Source organism: Capricornis sumatraensis, chromosome 12 (genome assembly GCF_032405125.1).
Source record: "Capricornis sumatraensis isolate serow.1 chromosome 12, serow.2, whole genome shotgun sequence".
In the NCBI taxonomy this organism is placed as follows: Eukaryota; Metazoa; Chordata; class Mammalia; order Artiodactyla; family Bovidae; genus Capricornis; species Capricornis sumatraensis.
Genome location: NC_091080.1, coordinates 79,958,081 through 79,979,203, shown reverse-complemented (window position 1 = coordinate 79,979,203; position 21,123 = coordinate 79,958,081). Strand labels below are relative to the sequence as shown.

The 21,123-nt window shown below is 43.1% G+C and overlaps 1 protein-coding gene across 1 annotated transcript in view; it reads right to left on the bottom strand.

The window, feature by feature from the left end:
* LOC138089047 (ATP-binding cassette sub-family C member 4-like) overlaps positions 1 to 21,123 on the bottom strand; it is a 169,270-nt gene that overhangs the window by 136,714 nt on the left and 11,433 nt on the right. The window contains exons 2-8 of the mRNA XM_068984370.1: positions 17,660 to 17,770; positions 16,992 to 17,112; positions 11,745 to 11,960; positions 9,294 to 9,383; positions 8,083 to 8,246; positions 6,710 to 6,835; positions 3,613 to 3,862 (exon numbers count right to left, since the gene is read on the bottom strand). Of these exons, the coding sequence (XP_068840471.1) occupies positions 3,613 to 3,862; positions 6,710 to 6,835; positions 8,083 to 8,246; positions 9,294 to 9,383; positions 11,745 to 11,960; positions 16,992 to 17,112; positions 17,660 to 17,770 (1,078 nt within the window). The remainder of the gene's footprint in view (positions 1 to 3,612; positions 3,863 to 6,709; positions 6,836 to 8,082; positions 8,247 to 9,293; positions 9,384 to 11,744; positions 11,961 to 16,991; positions 17,113 to 17,659; positions 17,771 to 21,123) is intronic.

The window sequence follows — 21,123 nt, the reverse complement described above, 5'->3', positions numbered from 1 at the left end:
AAAAGCCTGTGTCACAACACCATCCTCAGGAAAATGTGAAGCATCAGCCCCCCACCTACCCCACTTCCCCACACAGAATTCTCCAGGTAACTTCCTCAGCATTCCCAGGAAGCACAAGCTCTAAGATTACACCAGTAACTCTGCCAAGGCACCCCAGGGCACCTTGGACTTTTCCTTCCAAGGACTAATGACACACAAACATGTCCACAGTGAGTTTCACTATTTGATTATTTATTAACCCCCCACATAATGAAATATATATTCCAAGTGGGAAGTACTTCCCTCCATTTCCTTACTGATGATTGTTATATATGCATCTAGCCTGTGCCAGGCTTCAGGCAGGCACTCAGTTATTCTGTATAGAAAGTGACCAAAGGAATAAATTCAAATTTCACCCTGAAAAGTCTAGTATAAAACAAGAAAGTTTTTTTTTTTTAATCAACTGATTTTAGTCTTAACAAGATCCTCTCATCTTCTATATTTGCTAAAGTACATTTTGGTTTTGTTTGCTTTTTTTTTTCTATAACCAAGATAATGTTACCAAAATATGCTTTATTTTCAGGTACACAGATTCATTGACTAAAGATATAGATATCTTGGGCCCTAACCAATACTTCTCGGAGAAGACAATGGCACCCCACTCCAGTACTCTTGCCTGGAAAATCCCATGGAAGGAGGAGCCCGGTGGGCTGCTGTCTATGGGGTCGCACAGAGTCAGACACGGCTGAAGCAACTTGGTAGCAGAAGCAGCAGCCAATACCATGTGGTCGCGAAGAGTCAGACACGACTGAGTGACTTCACTTTCACTTTTCACTTTCATGCATTGGAGAGGGAAATGGCAACCCACTCCAGTGTTCTTGCCTGGAGATTCCCAGGGACAGGGGAGCCTGGTGGGCTGCTGTCTATGGGGTCGCACAGAGTTGGACACGGCTGAAGTGACTTGGTAGCAGCAGCAGCAGCAGCCAATACCTCTAATGAATCAGAAACTCCAAGGTGTGATGATGTAGGTTTAATAAGCACTCCAGGTAATTCTGACGAACTCAAGAACTAGATTTTTTAAGAGTTGTTGAAACTATATATGATGAAGAAGCATCTAATATCTAAAAGGTACATCTTACATCAATTAATTCAACCCATCAGGAATCAATTTCCCATGCTAACATTAACCGTTATCACCACTGTTATTCTCAGCCATTTGTCCCACCTTTACTGATAACAACTACTGAAGAAAGATCTCTAAATTTCTAGACCACCTTCCTGATAGACATTTTGTGTACACAGGGAAATTTTAAGTTTATGACCAAATCAAATGTGCTTCCTTCATCAGGACACAAAGGAGCTTGACCAAGTCAGCCCCAGAAAATTCAAAGTTTATTCCAGGTCGTAATTTAATATTACTCTACATATCTTCACAAGAAGAAATTTCAAGCCTCAGATAGTTCAACTGCATTTTGGTGGAAAAAGAATCAAAAATCCTACCTAAACATTTGAGCACAATTCCTTGAAAACCTTCTGTAGGATCCCTTTTATGCCACATTCTTTGGTGCATCACATAATTCACCAAAGAACCAAAGTCATCACTCTCCCCACTACAACCATGCTTACTGGTTAGGCATCTGCAGAAGCCCAGACATAATGGGGCTGGAAGGTCCCTTCAGTTGCACATTTCCTGAGTACTTGCTATTTTGGAGGACTATGAAGATGAATGAGGCATTGTATCTGCCCTTTAGATAAGTCTGGAGTTCAGGAAGCAAAGAAATCCATAAACACATGACCTAGTGAGGACAAAGTCATATTTGGGAGCTCTAAGGAAGAGATGGGAATAGAAAAGGGTGTGATGGCTAATTTTATCTCAACTGAACTGTAGTCCCCATACACTTTCTTAAACATGCATTACAGTGAAAATATTTTTCAAGTGAGACAAACTTCTAAATCCAGGAGACTCTGAATAAAATAGATTAGTCTTCATAATGTGGATGGGCCTCATCCAATTAGTCAAATGTCTTCAGAGGAAAAAGACTGACCAGCTCCAAAGAGGAGGGAATTCTGTCTCAAAACTACCTTCAGACTAGAGATGCATTTTACCATAAATCCTCATGGTATTGATCTTTTTTATTATTCCATGATGGCCAACAAGACAGTTGAACTAACTTTGTTAACTGAGTAAAACTGACTGTTTCTAATCACCTACAAGCCCCATGAGCCCAGCTGAGGATGCAGGCTAGCAGAGTCTCCATGAACACCAGGCTGTGCAGGGCACAGCTCCTCTCTTCTAAGAGCAGGTCCACCAAGTCCAGTCAGGCTGGTTTCAGATGCACAAATGGACACACAGAATAAGGAGAGGATTCAGACCTATTCCCACTCTGGATAAGATTCAGCTCCCCTGGATTGAGAGCCTTCCCCAAGGCCTGATGTTGCAGGAATGCCTAACTCTAACCTGCTCCCTCCTTCTGCATTTGTGCAGCTTCTAGTATAGGTCGGATCACCCTGGGCCCCTGTGTCACATCCCAGCCATTTCCTGTAACTCTTGTTTCAGTCAACCCAGTGTTTATTCAATGCCCATGATGTGTCCAGCATGGGCAGGGCACTACACTAAAGAATCAGCAGACACAGTCTGCTGTCACGGGGCTCAGAACACTCCTGGGGAGTCAGCTTCACCCCACCTGATACTAGGCTGGGCGGTGCGGGACTGGCCATGCACATAAACAGAAGTCCTGTATCAGCGAGAACAGAAGTGCTGGGAGAGGGTCATGGGACTGTGGAAGTCTCAGCAGCATTTGCTTAAATCAAGGACAGAAGAGGAGGAACCCGGGGGGCCAACATAGTGAGTCAAGACCCCAGAGTGGGGGTGAGTGTGGCAGGTCACAGGCAATGTCCTCTGCCCCCCTCCCCCATCAGAGCACAGAAAGTGATGCAGCAGCCAGTGGAGCCTAGGACTTAACATTTTGATTCTATAAGAAACAAAGAGCCTTTGAAGGTCTTCAGAGTGAGAACAGATGATGGAGACCACATTCAGGAGACATCTCACATGCCAGAAGGCATGAAGGAGATACCATAACAGTGGTTAAAAATGAGGCTAAAGACAGACAGCTAAGTGAATCTGAGGCTACTCTTCCTGTCTGAGGAGCAGGGAGCTCCCAGCAAGTTCTTCCCCCACACCCAAGGCCAGAGAGGAAAGCCTATTCACCTCAGGACTGAACATAGTTGTTACCTAGTAATTCCAGTTACAATCTGCTTCCTTCTTCTGCTTTTAGACATTTAATCACACTGCAGTCATCACTGCAAATCAAGATGCAAATGCCACTGCTACTGCTACCATAAATGAGTAAGGATCTTGGGATATTTGTAATGCACTCTGCCTTGCCTAAAAAATTCCGTGGATGGAGAAGCCTGGTGGGCTACAGTCCAAAGGTTTACAAAGAGTCAGACACAACTGAGTGACTGAGCATGTATGCACTACCTAAGAAGGGATAAGAGTGTGTAAGACAGTTTGAAATGGCTGCCAGGTTTGGCACTGAGAGAGTTAAATCTCACAGGAATATCATCACACCAAATAAAAGGTATTTTACGTAAAGTACACCTACAACTTGAAAAAGTTATTTGTCCCCAAACCTTAATTCTTCGGATGCTGACGACAGCCTCTGACACCTTCTCGATGGCCATGGGGAAGTAGAGGGTGCTCGAGAAACGCAGAGCCTCGAACAGCGTCACCACCACGAACACTTGGCTGGCTGTGATCAGGTTGTCAAGGAGCTCATTGGTGATGAAGGTAACGAAAATCATGATTTTGCTTGCAGCAAAAAATGATGCCAAATTCATTCCTCTAAGGTAGGAACTTCTCAGAATCTTGGAGATTTCCTCCCTAGAAACAACAGTTTTAAAACAAGTTTTAAAACAATCATTGACATCCTAGGCATGAATTCAAGTGCCCTAGGTGAGTGGCCCCTTTCTAGGGAGTGGACACAGATTAAGATAAACCACCCCTCACATCATGGAGACACTACACAGTGCACACCCAAGGACCACACACCTCATCACCACTTCACTCTCCCGACTAAATGGAGGCTTAATGTTGCACTTTTAAACATTTTGGGTCAATAAGACTGTGTTTGAACATTCATTCAGCAAGCATTCATAACCACAAGTCTCATGCCTGGCTCCTCACTGATGACAGAAAAACAAAGCCCATCCCCTCCAGGAGCTCATTAAATTGGGGGAGAGGGGGAGAATAATAAACCCCTGTACTTCCCTCATGGTACAGTGGATAAGAATCTGCCTGCCAATGAGGAGGACATGGGTTCAATCCCTGGTCCAGATAGTTATACATGCTGCAGAGCACCTAAGCCCGTACACCACAACTACTAAGCCCAAGCTCCAGAGCCCACATGCTGCAACGACTGAAGCCTGTGTGCCCAGAGCCTGTGCTCTGCAATGAGAGAGGCCACCTCAGTTAGTAGTCCACATACCACAGTGAAGAGTCCACTTGCCACAACTAGAGAAGGCCTGCACACAGCAATGAAGACTCAGCACAGCCAAAATTAATGAAAAAAGAAATAAATAAAATGATGTGGTGTGATGTGTGTGTACATTAAAAAAAAAAAAAAAGAGTAAGCCCCCAAATTGTAAGACACTAGACAGAGGTAGCCAGCACAGCCCCCACAGGAGCACAGAGCAGAGGCATGTAACCCTGAACAGTAGTGACAGGATAACCCACACACATGTGGACCCCTGGGATGAGCTGGAGTCAGTCGCTTAGCAGAGTCTAGAGAAGAAGGAAGATGAGAATGTATTCCCAGCAGGGGAGGGGCACCCACAAAGGTGCAAAGTGAGAGGTGACGGAGGCAGCCAGAAAATTCTAAGCATCCTGTGCTGGAGTATAAACACTCATCAGATATTTATTTTTTATTTATTTATTTTTTTACTTTAAAATATTGTATTGGTTTTGCCACACATCAACATGAATCCGCCACGGGTGTACACGTGTTCCCAATCCCGAACCTCCCTCTCACCTCCCCTCTTCCCACACCATCCCTCCGGGTCATCCTAGTACACCAGCCCCAAGCATCCTGCACCCTGCATTGAACCTAGACTGGTGATTCATTTCTTATATGATATTATACATGTTTCAGTGCCATTCTCCCACATCATTCCACCCTTGCCCTCTCCCACAGAGTCCAAAAGACTGTTCTATACATCTGTGTCTCTTTTGCTGTCTCGCATACAGGGTTATCGTTACCATCTTTCTAAATTCCATATATATGTAGTAGTGTACTGTATTGATGTTTTTCTTTCTGGCTTACTTCACTCTGTATAATTGGTCCCAGTTTCATCCACCTCATTAGAACTGATTCAAATGTGTTCTTTTTAATGGCTGAGTAATACTCCATTGTGTATATGTACCACTACTTTCTTAGCCATTCATCTGCTGATGGACATCTAGGTTGCTTCCATGTCCTGGCTATTATAAACAGTGCTGTGATGAACATTGGGGTACACATGTCTCTTTCAATTCTGGTTTCCTCAGTGTGTATGCTCAGCTGTGGGATTGCTGGGTGATAAGGCAGTTCTATTTCCAGCTTTTTAAGGAATCTCCACACTGTTCTCCATAGTGGCTATACTAGTTTGCATTCCCACCAACAGTGTAAGAGGGTTTCTTTTTCTCCACACCCTCTCCAGCATTTATTGCTTGTAGATTTTTGGATCGCAGCCATTCTGACTGGCGTGAAATGGTACCTCACCTTATCTTTGACAAAAGAGGCAAGAATGTACAATGGATTAAAGACAAGCTCTTTAACAAGTGGTGCTGGGAAAACTGGTCAACCACTTGTAAAAGAATGAAAGTAGATCACTTTCTAACACCATTCACAAAAATAAACTCAAAATGGATTAAAGATATAAATGTAAGACCAGAAACTATAAAACTCCTAGAGGAGAACATAGGCAAAACACTCTTCGACATAAATCATAGCAGGATCCTCTATGACCCACCTCCCAGAATACTGGAAATAAATGCAAAAATAAACAAATGGAACCTAATTAAAATTAAAAGCTTCTGCACAACAAAGGAAACTATACGCAAGGTGAAAAGACAGTCTTCGGAATGGGAGAAAATAATTGCAAATGAAGCAACTGACAAACAACTATCTCAAAAATATACAAGCAACTTATGCAGCTCAATTCCAGAAAAATAAATGACCCAATCAAAAAATGGGTCATCAGATATTTAAATGAAATATTTTTAAAAAGTCTACAAACATAAAGCAAAGACAAAAGAACAGTCTTTTCAGGGCTCTGTCTACAATGAGTAATACTGGTTCATAACATTTGGCCTGATACAAGTATACTCAATCTCTATCAATTCCCCATTTATGCTATATCAACATATATTACAATTTTAGTTTAAATACTGTCATCTCAAACACTAATATTTTATAGTCAATGCTTAAATATTTAGAATTTCATTTCTGTACAAGTAAGAAGCATATATATTTTTTCCTTTAAGAAGACAGTAGATGGAAGAGCAAGTTAAAATGACGTCTCCAATGTTCCACTTAATGTTCCTGCCAAGTGTGAGGGGATGAAGTGAGTAGTATTTAAATTCACTTTAATGTGAAAACTAGATAAGACTTCTAAACCATTCAGTAAAAATAGGAAATAAAAAACTACAAATATACAGTTTAATATATATACATATAAAGAAAAAACTTACCATCTCAATCTGGGAATAAAGTCTATAAATGACTTTTCCCAAGCACTCATTTTAATTGTTTTGATGCCAGTTATAACTTCGCTTATGGTCCTGATCCTGTCGTCTGTGAGAGCTGCAGTCTTACTCCTGAGGGAACAGATGTGAGAGATGAGCCTTAGTAACCATAGGCCAAATTTCCTTATTATCAGCAGCAGCCTGGGGCACAGACAGAGACCAAGGATCAAAGAAGTCCCCACAGCTCTTTTGTGCTGACAGCACAGGCGGGTCCTACTCAAAGTACAAATGGATAAAGATTTCAATTAGGAAGCCAACCATTCTGTCCAATTCAAGAATTAACTTGGAGAACTTGCAGCATCAGCTAAGGAAGACCTGAAATGATTCAGTTACAAACCATGTGCTCAAAGAGGTCACAGTTAGGTAGGGAAGGCAGAAAAGAATGCAAAAGGAAGACGGTGTTTGTGTTGTAATAAAAACAGGAATAAAAATTGCTGGTAGCAGTGGAACAGGGTCTGGAAGGATAAAGAACATCTCTCCACAGCCAAGAGAGGAAAGAACTTTCAAGTAGAGAAAAATACCACACATGGTCACCGAAAAAAAAAAAAAGAGAGAGAAGAAGAAGAAGAAAGAAAAACTCAAGAAAAAATTGTCAAACAGCACAACAGCTCCATCACCTGACAACCTGGGCAATGGCACATCTCCAACCCTCTGGGACCTGCTTCAGCTTTATCTGATCATCACTACGCTCTTCATCACCAGTCTCTTTTCTGTCACATACACTGCTGGGACTCTGGGGTTTTATAAAGACATAATTAAGATCAACCTTGCCCTTGGGATGTTTGTAACTTAATGGAAACATTGAAATAACACATAACATAAACATTGCTCTAACACAAGCATAATAAAAATAAATGCATCTAGGCTAGAAATGGGCCTGTACAATTATGATTATTTTTAATAACATTTAAATAACTTAGACGTGGGTAAATTCTGCTGAAGGACACTCTGCTTATTCAGATACAATGCCAGGAGGAGTCAGTGAATGCCATCACCATGTCCACTTCAAGATCAGCCTTCAGCTTAAGGCTGGAGCCTCCACTGGCTAAGCCTGAATGTTGTATGTATGTGTTCAGTTTCTAAATCATATCTGACTCTCTGCAACCCCATGGACTACAGTCCACCAGATTCCTCTGTCCATGGGATTTCCCAGGCAAGAATACTGGAATAGATTGACATTTCCTTCTCCAGGGGTCTACAGCCCAAACAAAGAAGACAGAAGAGAAGCCTTTTGTTTTGTTTTTGAACAAAAGCATCTGGCAGACTGTGGAAGTTGCCAAGTACATGTTACCTATTTTTAAAACCAGTGTTTCTCTTACCGGAGTGATGAAAACAAATTTCCGAAGCAGCTTTGCACTAGCAGAAGAATAATGAGAACCGCCATCCCGGCAAGACAGGATATTCCTATTTCCATCCAGAGCAGGGCGGTCACTGCAATAGCCTGCAGTGGCCCCACCCACAGATAGTGCAAGAACATCATTACCTTAAAAGAGAAAGACAAAGCTTTCTTAGGATGATATAAAAGCAAAACCAGTAAGGACCCATTATATAAATAATATGCTTTAAAAGAATAGACAGGAACCTAAATGGGAATGATCTCAGTGGGTTTTAAACCTGCTGAAGCAGAAACTCAAGTATCTGCCCCAGATGACGCTGTTCTGGGGCAGCACAGGGCCAGCCTCAGGGACATCCAGGGAGAACCAGACCAGCAGCCTTGAAAGAAAATGTTGATATTTGTCTATACCGCATATAAGCTCAGGGCTTCCCCAAACTCTCTCTGCCTCAACGTTCAGTCCCCATCTCACTCTAGCACCCAAGAAAAGCTTATATTATGTTACCTACCACACTTTCCAGTAATAACTTGTATACTTACCTTCCTGACAGCCTGTGACTTCTCCAGGGAAAAACTAAATTGCATTCATCCCTGAAACTGAGTACTGGCCTTACTTAACGTTTGATGAATGAATAACTGAAAGAGAAGTGTCTAGTGCAATATAGATGCTTGACCAATAGTAATTACACCCTGGGTCATGTGATCTATTCATTACATAATTTGGGAAAAAATTACGGCAGGTAGCAGAGAGTCAGTTGTGTCTGGCTGGCGACCACCCACTTGACATATTCTTTGCAGGCTCCCTATACAGCAGGCACTGAACAGGCCTCAGGGGAAAGAACAATCTCTGCCCTCCAGGCCTTCATCATCCACAGGAGGAGGAAGACAGTCCAGCAACACCCACACCACATGCCAAGAAGGGCCACTCCAGGAGGACCCCCGACACTAACTAAGCCAGGCAAGAACACTACTGCCTATCTAGTATTATTAGAAAAACAAAACCCTCATCTACAGGGCAACACACATTATTATATCTAAGTTGCACACAGAAGAAATAAGCATTGAATAAAAAGAACCCTTATCTAAGTTTCTCAACAGAACCCTGGCTGACACCAAACCCTGGCACCTGGCATCCCACTAAGCTGAACCCAGTGAGAAGGACAGGAACTGGAAGAGGATCCTTTAGGGGAAATTTACCTGATCAAACCTGTTCACATCATTGGACAGCAGGTTGACTATCTGGCCTGTGGTGGTCTTCCCCATGGCTGAGCTACTCAGGTGAAGTGCCTGAAATGAGAGAGGGAGACAGAGATCTGGATTCCTACGGTGATACCAAATCACTCTTAGAACATAAAATGAAGGGTTTTTCTGGGGTCTTCCATGGTATCAGGACAAGCAAGATGATCCCTGACAGCAGGGCTCTAGGGACAGACATTCATTCATCCTTCGTATCCTCAATGTGGCAGCAGCCCCGCCCACAAGGACAGCAAAGGGAGGAGTAGGAGGTAGAAACAAAGTCCTCCACCCTGTTTCTCAGTGAACTTGGCCCTGCCGGAAGGATAAAGGGTATAGGTTTAGACTTACCTTCTCCAGAGGTTTAGACTTACGAGCCAACTAAGTAAATATGAGGCACGTTAAGTGAAAGTGGAGAGGCTGCATTAAGGAAATAAAATAAGAGACTTGGACTGTAAACCTGGAATCAAATATTAATATCTGCTGACTACAAAAAACACAGCCTGAGTTGCCCAATCCCTTTATTTGATAAAAAGTTCTGAAAAATGCCTTAGAGAGCTAAAGAACCTGAAGAGACACCACAAGCTGCTTCAACAGACCACCAGCTGGAGCCACTGATCCAAACAAAATGTCATGGTTCTAAAAGCTTCTCATATAGTCCTTGAGGTAAACAGAAAAATCAATCAAGTGTGAATGTAACATGACACAGCTATGATGGAAGAGAATATAGCAGTTCCTCAAAATTTAAACATAAGATCAGCATATAGTACAGCAATTCCACTTCTGGAGATGTACTAAAAGAACTGAATACACAAACTTTTTGCACATCTGTGTTCATGGCAGCAATGTTCACAACAGCCAAAAGGTGGAAAGAACCCAAATGTCCACTGACAGATGAATAGATATATACAATGTTGTATAATGGAATATTATTTGACAATGGGATATTATGGAATATTATTCACAACAGAATATTATACAACAATGATCTATAATGGACTATTATTCAGCCTTAAAGAGGAACTAAAGTCTGACATCTACTCCAACATCAATGAACCCTGAAGGCACTGCGCTACATGACATAAGCCAGACACAAAATGACAAACACTGTATGATTCCACTTACATGAAGCACCAAGAGTAGTCAAATTCAAAGAGAGAAGTAGAACGGTGATGGCTGATGGGAGGGAAGTTGTGGCTAAGAACAGTGGTGATAGCTGCACAACAACGTGAATATACTTAATGAACTAATGGCTGACACATGTTGATGTATGGCAGAAACCAACACAATACTGTAAAGCAACTATCCTTCAATTAAAAAAATTAAAAATGTAATAATAAAGTAATGATATGCCCTTTAAAAAAGGCTCAGATGGAAAGAAGTTTAAAAGAAAAAGTTAAAAACGGCAAATGTTATATTGTGTATGAAGTGAAGTGTTAGTCACTTATTCATGTCCAGCTCTTTGTGACCCCATGGACAGTATAGCCCCCTAGGCTCCTCTGTCCATGGGATTCTCCAGGCAAGAATATTGGAATGGGTTGCCATTCCTTTCTCCAGGGGATCTTCTCGACCCAGAGATCAAACCTAGGTCTCCCGTATTGCAGGCAGATTCCTTACCATCTGAACCACCAGGGAAGCCCTATATTGTGTATATTTTGCCACAATTTTAAAAAGGCAATGATCAAAAGCCAAAAGTAATTTTACCAAAACTGTGGAAATGTTAATAAATGACACACTATTTTACATATGATCCCTCCCACAAGATCAAAGTTCATCTGAAAAGAGCACTAAAATACTGAATGGGCCATTTTAGGAAGTGGCAGATTTGCAACCTTAGAGAGCTCCTGGAGATGTGCCCCAGCCTGGAATCCACGGTGTAGACAAACTACGAGTATGTGCTTAGCAGTCACTCCATTTCTAACACCCAGCCTGGTTTCTCCCAGGACCAGGGATTATGCCACAGCCTGTGGCCAAAAGTCATCAAAGGCAGCCCTGACCCAATCTCAATAGAAAGCTTCCCATTATATATTGGCAAAAGTTTGCTAAGATGACAACAAACTTGATGAGGCAAATAGCAAGCTTCTCTGTTGCTGTTCAGTCACTAAGTTGAGTCCAACTCTTTGTGGCTACACGGACTGTAGCCTCCCAGGCTCCATGGGATTCTCCAGGCAGGAAAACTGGAGTGGGTAGCCATTTCCTTCTCCAGGGTATCTTCCTGACCCAGGGATCAAACCTGTGTCTCCTGCATTGGCAGCCGGGTTCTTAACCACTGAGCCACCTGCCGAAGCCCTAGCACATTTCTCTAGTAATGTGTAAGTATTTCTAGTCACAAAATGTACAATTTACAGAGAACTTTCTCAAAATATTTCTGATGTTTGAGGGGAGGTACACACCGTGGTACAGAGTGACACTCACCTTGTGGTAGATCATGTGGCCCACGGCTACCCTCAGCCTCATCCCCATGCGCTGGATGTGGTAGAAGTACAAGTGGTGCAGGACAGCCCACACGAGCACGCAGGCGCTCAGCCCTGCCGCGTAGCCGTAGGCTTCATGCAAGGTGACAGAATTAGAGTTTTCAACATAACTAATCATTTTCCCCAAAAATATGGGCTGAACTACTCTGGTGCCTTCCTGAAAGAAAAAAGCTTTAATTAGAAATGCAAGCCATACTTTTTTTTTTTTTTATTCAAGCTTTACTTTTATTATTAGCGTGTTAAGAAGGTATTTTGACATACTGCTACATCCACGGCTAATCTAAAAAAAAAAAAAAATGCAGATCTACTATCTTCTAGAAGACAAGCAGACAACAGTTTTAACTTTCAGCCCAAACTCTGTATTCCAAGACAATAAAGCTTTAGTACATTGTGTTGAATACACCCTGGAAGCTCAATAAATATCACAACCAGTACTTTAGAACACATTTGACAAAATACCAAGTGAGCTTTAAGATGAACAATTATAAAGGCAGCAGAAGAAGGCTAAGAAATCTGCTTCCATATGAACACAAGCCCTGCTCCCAGGCTTCCCCTGTCCCTCGTATGCTCAATATCTCAACTCAACAGAAAGTCAAAGTGGCTCCTATATGTGGGAAATGCTCTTACCATCTTCTGCTTTAAGAATCTTAATGAACAGAGACACTAGCACAAACATATCCATCCTTTCCCACCCTGAGCTGCACATGTCTATAGATGAAGAGAATGGTGCCCCACCTCTGTTGGAGTATCACAAAGAAACCAGGCTGGGGAGGTTCCCAGGCTCTCAGCCCCAGGGTGATACTGTGTTAACATCTCTACTCACTAGAAGCTGGGGTGTTCCTCGGAGTCAAAAAGTAAACATGGCAGAAGTCATTCTAAAAAACAATGTCTTCTATGATTTGTCATCAGCCACATATTGAAAGTGCTGGTTTGGAAGAAATGTTACCAATCATCTCTTCCCCATGGCAAAAATTAAAATCATAAATCAAGGAACTGGGGGACATTGAAGTTTACCTCCTGAGTAAGACTTAAAGAAAACAATTTTCTTCCTCAAAACTAAAAGCAAAAAAACTACATTTGCTCACTCTGCCAAATGGCCACTCCACCCCACAACTTACTTCCTCCCTCTAGTCACCCCCTGAAAGTCCCCTTCTCCCCATCAAGGAAAACCAAACACTCAACACAAATCCAAGTCACCAAAAGTGAACACCTTGGCCGTCAACATCATTTCCTCCACAAAAAAATACACAATGACAGAAGTTTGGAAATCTTTCAGGACCTTTGAAACAAGCTTTTCCTTTTAGGTAATCCCTCCTTATTAACACAGACAGGGTGAACAGCCAATGAGCTGGCTTTGATAGCTCTCTTCTGTCTGTCTAAAGTTGAGGAGCCCATATGCAAGGGGAAGGGAAAAAGAACCCAAAACATCAGACATGAAACAAAACTAACAGCATTGTCTGTTCAGCCAGCTAGTGCCTGATCAGAATATCTACAGAAAGGTATCCCCACTCCTCAAATGAATGTAACATTAAACTCCAACACTCCTGTTTTGTTCTACATACACGTTCACAAGCTGTACCAAATGTCTCACCTTACACAAGATCACAGAAGGCTTCATCTACTGCAGAGAAATAACAAATCACCATTTAGCTGAAGAAGTATGAGTAGGATGATCAGATCAGAGTAGGAGGATCAATTCACAAGAACACAAAAGCTCACTATTACATTTCCAGCAAGACCCATCATCTACCCCTAGAACTTCTATGAGTTTATGGAAGAGCCCCTCATACTGTAAAATGTAAAACAGACTTTTTATAGACATCAGTGAAAGAGAAATTTGTAGCTTCACACAGAGAGGCAAGAATGTCAGCCCAGGCATGGCTGAGGGCAGTCCAGTGCTGCAGCCTGCAAACCTGGGGCTCTCCACCAGAAGCCAACACTAACACCTACCATCCCAATCTTTCCTGAAACATATGATTCTCTTTGGGAATCAGTGTTGCCTGTTAGTTAGCTCTCCATCCATTTGAGCCTGATATCATTGTAATTACAGGAGAAATAAGAGTAATGTCCCCTAACAAAGAAAATACTGATAGATACAACAAATTCACCAAAAAATGAGTACAAAATAAAGGCAGGTCATTACCACCTAAGTGTCTGGAATTTTCTGCTGAAAGGCAGTATGTAATAAGCCAGTTGAGTGATCAGTCTCATTAATGAGTAATGTCATGGGCTTCCCAGGTGGCTCGGTGGTGAAGAATCCACCTGCCAATGCAGTAGACACGGGTTCAATCCCTGGTCCAGGAAGATCCCACATGGCACTTAGCCCATGCACCACAATTACTGAGTCTGAGTCCTACAGTCTGTGCTCCACAATTAGAGAAGTCACCATAATAAGAAGCCTGAGCACTGTAACTACAGTATCCCTCACTTGCCACAACCAGAGAAAGCCTGAGTACAGCTATGAAGATTCAGCACAGCTAAGAAAAAAAATCACATAGGGAGGGTAACGAGGGGAAGGTGATGCCTGAAGGGCTCCTGGTCCATCTGAAGGCAGCATGATGTTGCTGCCACTGTTAACACTCTAGCCACTTCCAGCACCCAGGGGACATGGCCACCTGGACTCTACCCTCATTTATGATCCCATCTGACTTCCTGTTGCAGGAAGTTCTTAGCATCCTATTTATTACCCTTAGGCCAAGTCCAGGATGCATGTGTCTGAGACCCTGAAGACAAAGCTCTCAAGACGAGCCTTCCTACCCTGGACAAGCTATCAGTCATTGAGATGGTCAGGCTCATAAGTCAGAGAGCCCAAGATGGGACCTCACTGTCTTTTATGTGTTGTGTGATCAGAGGCACACTGTGTAAATACTTGGATTCAGCGTCCTTTCTTCTAAAATGGGGTAATATGACACTTACAACCTAGTTGTCAGCCAAAGGAATAAAAGTGATACTGCACATAAAGTGCTCATAGCAATTCCTAATACATAACTTTTTTCAAGTACTTCCTGTTGTTGTGTGTGTGTGTGTTTTCAGTTGTTAAGTCATGTTCCACTCTTTGTGACCCCACAGTCTGCAGCCCACCAGGTTCCTCTGTCCATGGGATTTATCAGGCAAGACTACTGGAGTGGGTTACCATTTCCTCCAGGGGATCTTCCCAACTCAGGGAATGAACCCTCATATCCTGCATTGGCAGGTGGATTCTTTACCACGGAGCTACCAGGGAAGCCCCACTTACTAAACTAATAGTACTGCTGTGGACACCACCATAAATACTGAGTATGTAGTTACGTAGTTACCTTGTTACTGGTAACAGTACTTCTAGTACTATAGAGGATGAGGAAGCTGCCCACTTCTCTGTCATGATCACCCAACAACCAGCCTCCTGAAGTCTACCGGAGAAGTCTCCCTCCTCCTACAGTCTCCTGAAGGAGGGCCCAGGGCTCTACCAGTTGCACCTTATGCAGCGCCAGGCCTGGCCTTCCTGGATCCCCAGCAGGAAGTATTCCTGGGGCTGGACAACTGTGAAATCAACACTCCATCCTGCCCTTCTCAAGACACTGAGGTATCTACATGGTCAGAGCCCTCTCTAAGGTGGCACTCTGCCCCACACACCTGTTCCCACCCTCTGGCACAATGGTCAACACAACATTGTCATCAACGAGAACTCCATCTCCCAAGGCCACCCAGTCACCTGGGAGTTGATAGATTCTCTGTCTCTGCGGTTGTGTGGGGCGGACTTCACCTGCCCATTTGCCCACTGCCTGCAGTGCCCTTCAGTAAACACAGCCTTTAAATAACAGCCACACCGCCCAGCTGTAAACCACCTGGCCCACCCACCTCACCCCAACACGATGGACTGAAGACAGCTCATACCTTCTCCACCTAAAATACCCCTTTCATAGCAAATGCATCTTCCATCCCTCCTGCCCTCACACACTCACAGACAGCCCGTGTCCCTAAGGCAGCACTAAGGGACCACAGAGAGCACATGCCACCCAGGGGCGTCTGCAGTAGACCCCCAGCAGGTTCAGCCAGAACAGGGGGCTGACGGCACTGTGTCCCCAGGTGGACTGTCTCACTGGGGGGGATCTTGACCCAGGATCTTCAGGGTAATGGAGGTCACTAACCTCATAGCTTTCTGTCTCTGGTTTTGCCTGCACATCCCCTCCTCTGCCCTCTGCCAGTGCCAGGATACCAGGATACCCCTTCAACCAGCAAACCACCCCCACAGCCAGGATGGAAACCAGCACAGTTGGTGCACAGATTCTCCATGATTCATGTGAAACTGGAGCTCCTCCCCACGGGGCCTCTGGTCTGAGTGACCTGGTCTATAGGGCAGGAGGGGCAGCCCAGGGAAGGCCGTGACCCTGGGAGCTCTGGCAGTTTCAGCCCAGTTGCTGGGCCCAGGTTCTGTTCCACAGGAAGGGAAGACGCAACAATCCTTTCTTAGAAAAGCATTCATCAGATGTGACCTGGGCAAGTTAACAATTATTTGATGAGCAACCTGTAAAATGCCTTACGTTACTGCAGCTCTGGTCCAAGTTTATTTCCCCCAAACCAGAAAGTATATATTCCTTGAGGTTGTAGGATAGTCTTCTTGTAAAGGATTAATTTTAGCATTTATATCATTTACTGAGCACCAATAATGTCCTAATATGGTATAAAATGTCTTTTCTTTTTCAGTGTCATCCTTCCATCACACTATGTTAAAAGGAAAATATTCAATTAGCCAACAAGTTCGGTGGATTTTTTCAAAAGACATTATGGTGGTTAAGTGGTTCAGAATTCACGTGCTAATGCAGGGGATATAAGTTCAATCCCTGGTCCGGGAAGATTCCACATGCCATGGGGCAACAAAGCCTGTCTGCCACAACTACTGAAGCCTATGTGCCCTAGAGCCTGTGTTCTGCAGGAAGAGAAGCCACTGCAATGAAAAGCCCACACACCGCTACTAGAGAGTAGCCCCTGCTCACTGCAACTAGAGAAATCCTGCACACAGCAAAAAAGACCCAGTGCAGTCAAAATAAATATTTTTTTTTTTTAGAAAAAGATACATACAACCACTGAGTTATATGATGTTTCCTAGACGAGATTTAGCCTCAGACCTTACGCCTCTCTCCACACATGTGCATCTCAGTACTGATCCGCATACCCTAAAAAGCAATGCACTGTATGTAAAAGTTTTCACCTCAAGCAATGTAAAAATTCCCCAAACTACATAGGATTTCCAGTAACACTTTATGATCGCTTTTGTTAAAGAAGGCTCTCGAGCATCTTTCTCAGCTCTCTTCACTTCCTGATCCCAGTACCTGTAATGAAAAACAGAGCACAGTAAAAAACAGCGGGTCCACCAAAGGGAAAATGGGGGCGGGGCGGAGTGGGAGATGAGCCTGCACTACAGGGCGCTCTGCGGCTGCGCAATAGATGCTGGCTACCTGCTCACAGGGCTCCTGAAAGACGAGCGGTGCAGACCTTGAAGCACCAGAGAAACAGGCCTTGAGAGAAAAGTTTTAGTCTTAGGAAACAAGTTCCTGCCAAACTTTGCTAGACTCACGGGTCATGAGCAGCTCAGGAGGGCAGATACCCTCCTCCAGGGGCCCCTCGTCTCGGGACAGAGCTCAGCCTCCAGGGCTGTGGCTGCAGGCTCCCTCCACGTCCACAGATGCACAGGGAACAGGGGCTCCCCCAGCCTCCAAAGTGGGCTAAGCCCAGGATCAGCCTGAGGGGGTGAGCGTGAAGTGTCAGGGGAGGAAGCTTAGGAGAACCCAGAGGAAGCAAAGCACCCCCCGCCCCCACCTTTAGCCCCATGTGGAAATTCTCACTGCCCCTCCCCTTCTCACTGCTGTCAGTGCTCACCCTTGCAGCTCTTCTCCAAGGTTCTGGGAGCGATCTTCTGGAAGCACTGAGTACAAGTCATCTTGTTTTAATTTCCGTTTGTAACCAATTTTAAACAAGGGGTTTAGCCACCTGTTAAAAATTAAAAGGACAGTGACATATACCTAAATTACACAGCTCTAATTAGAATCCTAATGGGCTTTCTTTAAAAAAATTTTTAAAAAATGTATTTTAAATATGTAGAGATAAGGGGGAATAATAAGATATGTGTTTACACACTCACACATAGACATACACACACACACACACATACACACTCCCTAACTGTATGCTGAGAGGCCCCAGAAGCAATGACATACTGTAAGCAAAGAACATTCTAGCCCCCCGATCTTGGGGTTTTGTTTAACATACACAATTATAATTTTTTTCTTGTCGAAAGAAAATTTTAAGGTCTACTCTCTTATCAGCTTTCAAATATTCAATACAGTAGGATTAACTATAGTCACCAGACTGCACATTGCATCCCTATAACTGACTTATTTTATAACTGGAAGTCTGTGCCCTTTGGCTACCTTTACCCAGACCTTGGCTTTTTAATACCTTCTTCCCTAAAAGGAACCAACTGAAGAAATGGCTGGTTCCAAGGTTGGGGCAGTGCGTGTCCGAACCTGATAGTTCATTTTTATTATTGTAATATAAGTTCCTGACATGAAGCTTTGACGACATCCATGTCAAAGACATCCATCTCCAGCGAACAGCTACACAACGTGACAGCTACACAATGAGATAAAGCGCCAGAGCACCCCACCCATGAAGTTCCCGCTTTTAGAAAGCTCTGGTTGACCTGATAACAGACTATCTCACTGACTGCTTGCTTCTCCCTTCTCAGACTTTATTTCCTGCTCTTAAAGTCACCAATAAAGAATGAACCTTTAAAATCCTAGACACCCCACTCTCAACCTCAAAAAGGCAGAATCCCAAGTCCAAGCTTGCTCATGAGCTCTCCCTCTATACCCAGGACCTCGCTGTGTCACCCCAGGGGTGCCTGTACCTTCCAGGGCATGTGAATGATACGCCTTGGTATTTCAAAGTTCCCTGATGGTTGTTTCTGAGACGTGTCTCACAATTCTAAGAACCACAAGGGCCGGTCCAGCCACAACACTGGCTGCAAAAGGAGAATTTCTGTGGGGGATGCTCACAACTAGTATGAGCCCTGGTGAGCAGAGCCCCAGGCAATCCCGGCAAAAGCCTCATTGTCTGCTGGCCGAGACCAATAGGCAGAGAAAGCCCAAGGTGTGTCTGGGACATCTTGTGCCATAAAATAAGGAAGCACTCAAGGAATCATGAGGATGTGTAGGAAGGACAGAGAACCTTGAATGGCTCTTGCTAGACAAATCTGGGATACTCTGAGCATCAAAACAAATAAATGGCAATGAACTTTAACCCAGTAAATAACGAAAGAATCCATGAATCAGTACTGCTACATAAATGGGAGAGAAAGGAAAACTCTTACAAACAAATGCAAATAAACATAAAAGGAGTAATCAGTTACTTTTAAGCTGTGTACATAACTGAAAATGTACTATACTGAATAATTTTTAAATGCAAAGAGATTTTTTATCTTTATATGAGGAAAGCACTTGGGGAATTGTTTTGTGATTCAATCTGTAAACTATGTATCCCAAGACATGTCTGTTCTATATAGATGCTTAATCCTTTGTGCAGATCAAGTGCTGGTCCAAAAGATTGCTGAAATTTTAAATGCTTACTGATATTTTACACTTTTTTATCCTTAATGTCCTGTAAAGTTATAAGTCTACACAATAAAAATGTTTAACAATTTCAAAAAAAATGGAAAAATCAAGTCAGAAAATCAATGGAAATTAAAAACAGTGTTTGAACGTTTGAAGTGGAAGATGATATTTACATAATCTCAATTTATCTCTCTGCAAGTATTTATTATAAAGGGAAAAAATACAACTGTACAGATGATCCTACCAAAAAAAACCTATTTGGATCAATTATGTATTATTTAAATAATAATAGTTAATATGCAGAGACAGCCCAGAGGTAAACACCATTTTACTGATTTTGCCAGGGTAGGAAGTTTCCAAGACCAGACCATAATAACCGATGGATACAAATCAAACCAGTCAATCCTAAATGAAATTAACCCTGAATATTCATCGGAAGGCCTGATGCTGAAGCTCCAATCCTTAGGCCAAACTGATGTGAAGAGCTTACTGATTGGAAAAGACCCGTATGCTGGGAAAGGTTGAAGGCAAACGGAGAAGAGAAGAGCAGAAGATGAGATGGTTAGATAACATCACCAACTCAATGGACATGAATTTGAGCAAACACTGGGAGAGAGTAAAGGACAAGGAAGCCTGGTGTGCTGGTCCATGTGGTCGCAAAGAGTCGGACACAACTGAGTAACTAACAGCAATGACAGAGATCACATTTCTTCTATCCTGTTATTCCTAGGATGACATGGGTACAGATGATTAAGAACTATTTATTGAATGTATGACTATCCATGACTCATTAAAAAAGCAGTAAGATAGACAGAACTTTAGATTTTGCTAATCCGGGTACCTTGGCACCCCTAAAGAACCCTGTTCCAGGAATCAGAAGACTGGCCTCTAGTCCCAGCAGTGGTGCTGAGCACCCAGGGCCTCAGCTGTCCTCTGCTCCATGTCTCCACTCCAGTTCAGCACCTCCACAACCTTTAACATCTCTAGGGCTCAGTTACCTTCCAAAACAACAGTATGCCATCTGTGAGGTTTACCACTAAACAGGCTTCAAACATGTTGGGTGATTTATTCCACACTTCTTCCCTATAGAAAATTCTCAGGGAATTAGCACCAGGACTTACCCAGATGATGACATCTTGCCCCCAAAATGAAAGTGTTAGTCACTCAGTTGTGTTCACTCTGCAACCCCATGATCTGTCAATGGAATTCTCCAGGCAAGAATACTGGAGTGGGTAGCCATTCCCTTCTTCAGGGGATCTTTCTGACCCAGAGATTGAACCAGTTTCTCCTGCATTATAGACAATTTTTTTCATCATCTAAGCAACAAGGGAAGCCCACAAGGACCCTCTTTAAAATTCTGCTTGAAGAGCAAAAGATGCTCAAAATAACTAATCATGAGGGAAATGCAAAGAAAACCACAATGAGATTGCAGCTCACATATATTAGGAAGACTACCATGGCAAAAAAGAAGAAAAAATAGTGTTGGCAAGGATGTGGAGAAACTAGAACCCTGCATACTGATGGTGGGAGTGTAAAATGGTGAATCACAAAGGCAAATATTTTATGATTTGATTTACATCACACGCTAGTAAAGTAATGCCAAAATTCTCCAAGCCAGGCTTCAGCAATACGTGAACCAGTTCAAGCTGGTTTTAGAAAAGGCAGAGGAACAAGAGATCAAACTGCCAACATCCACTGGATCATCACAAGAGCAAGAGAGTTCCAGAAAAA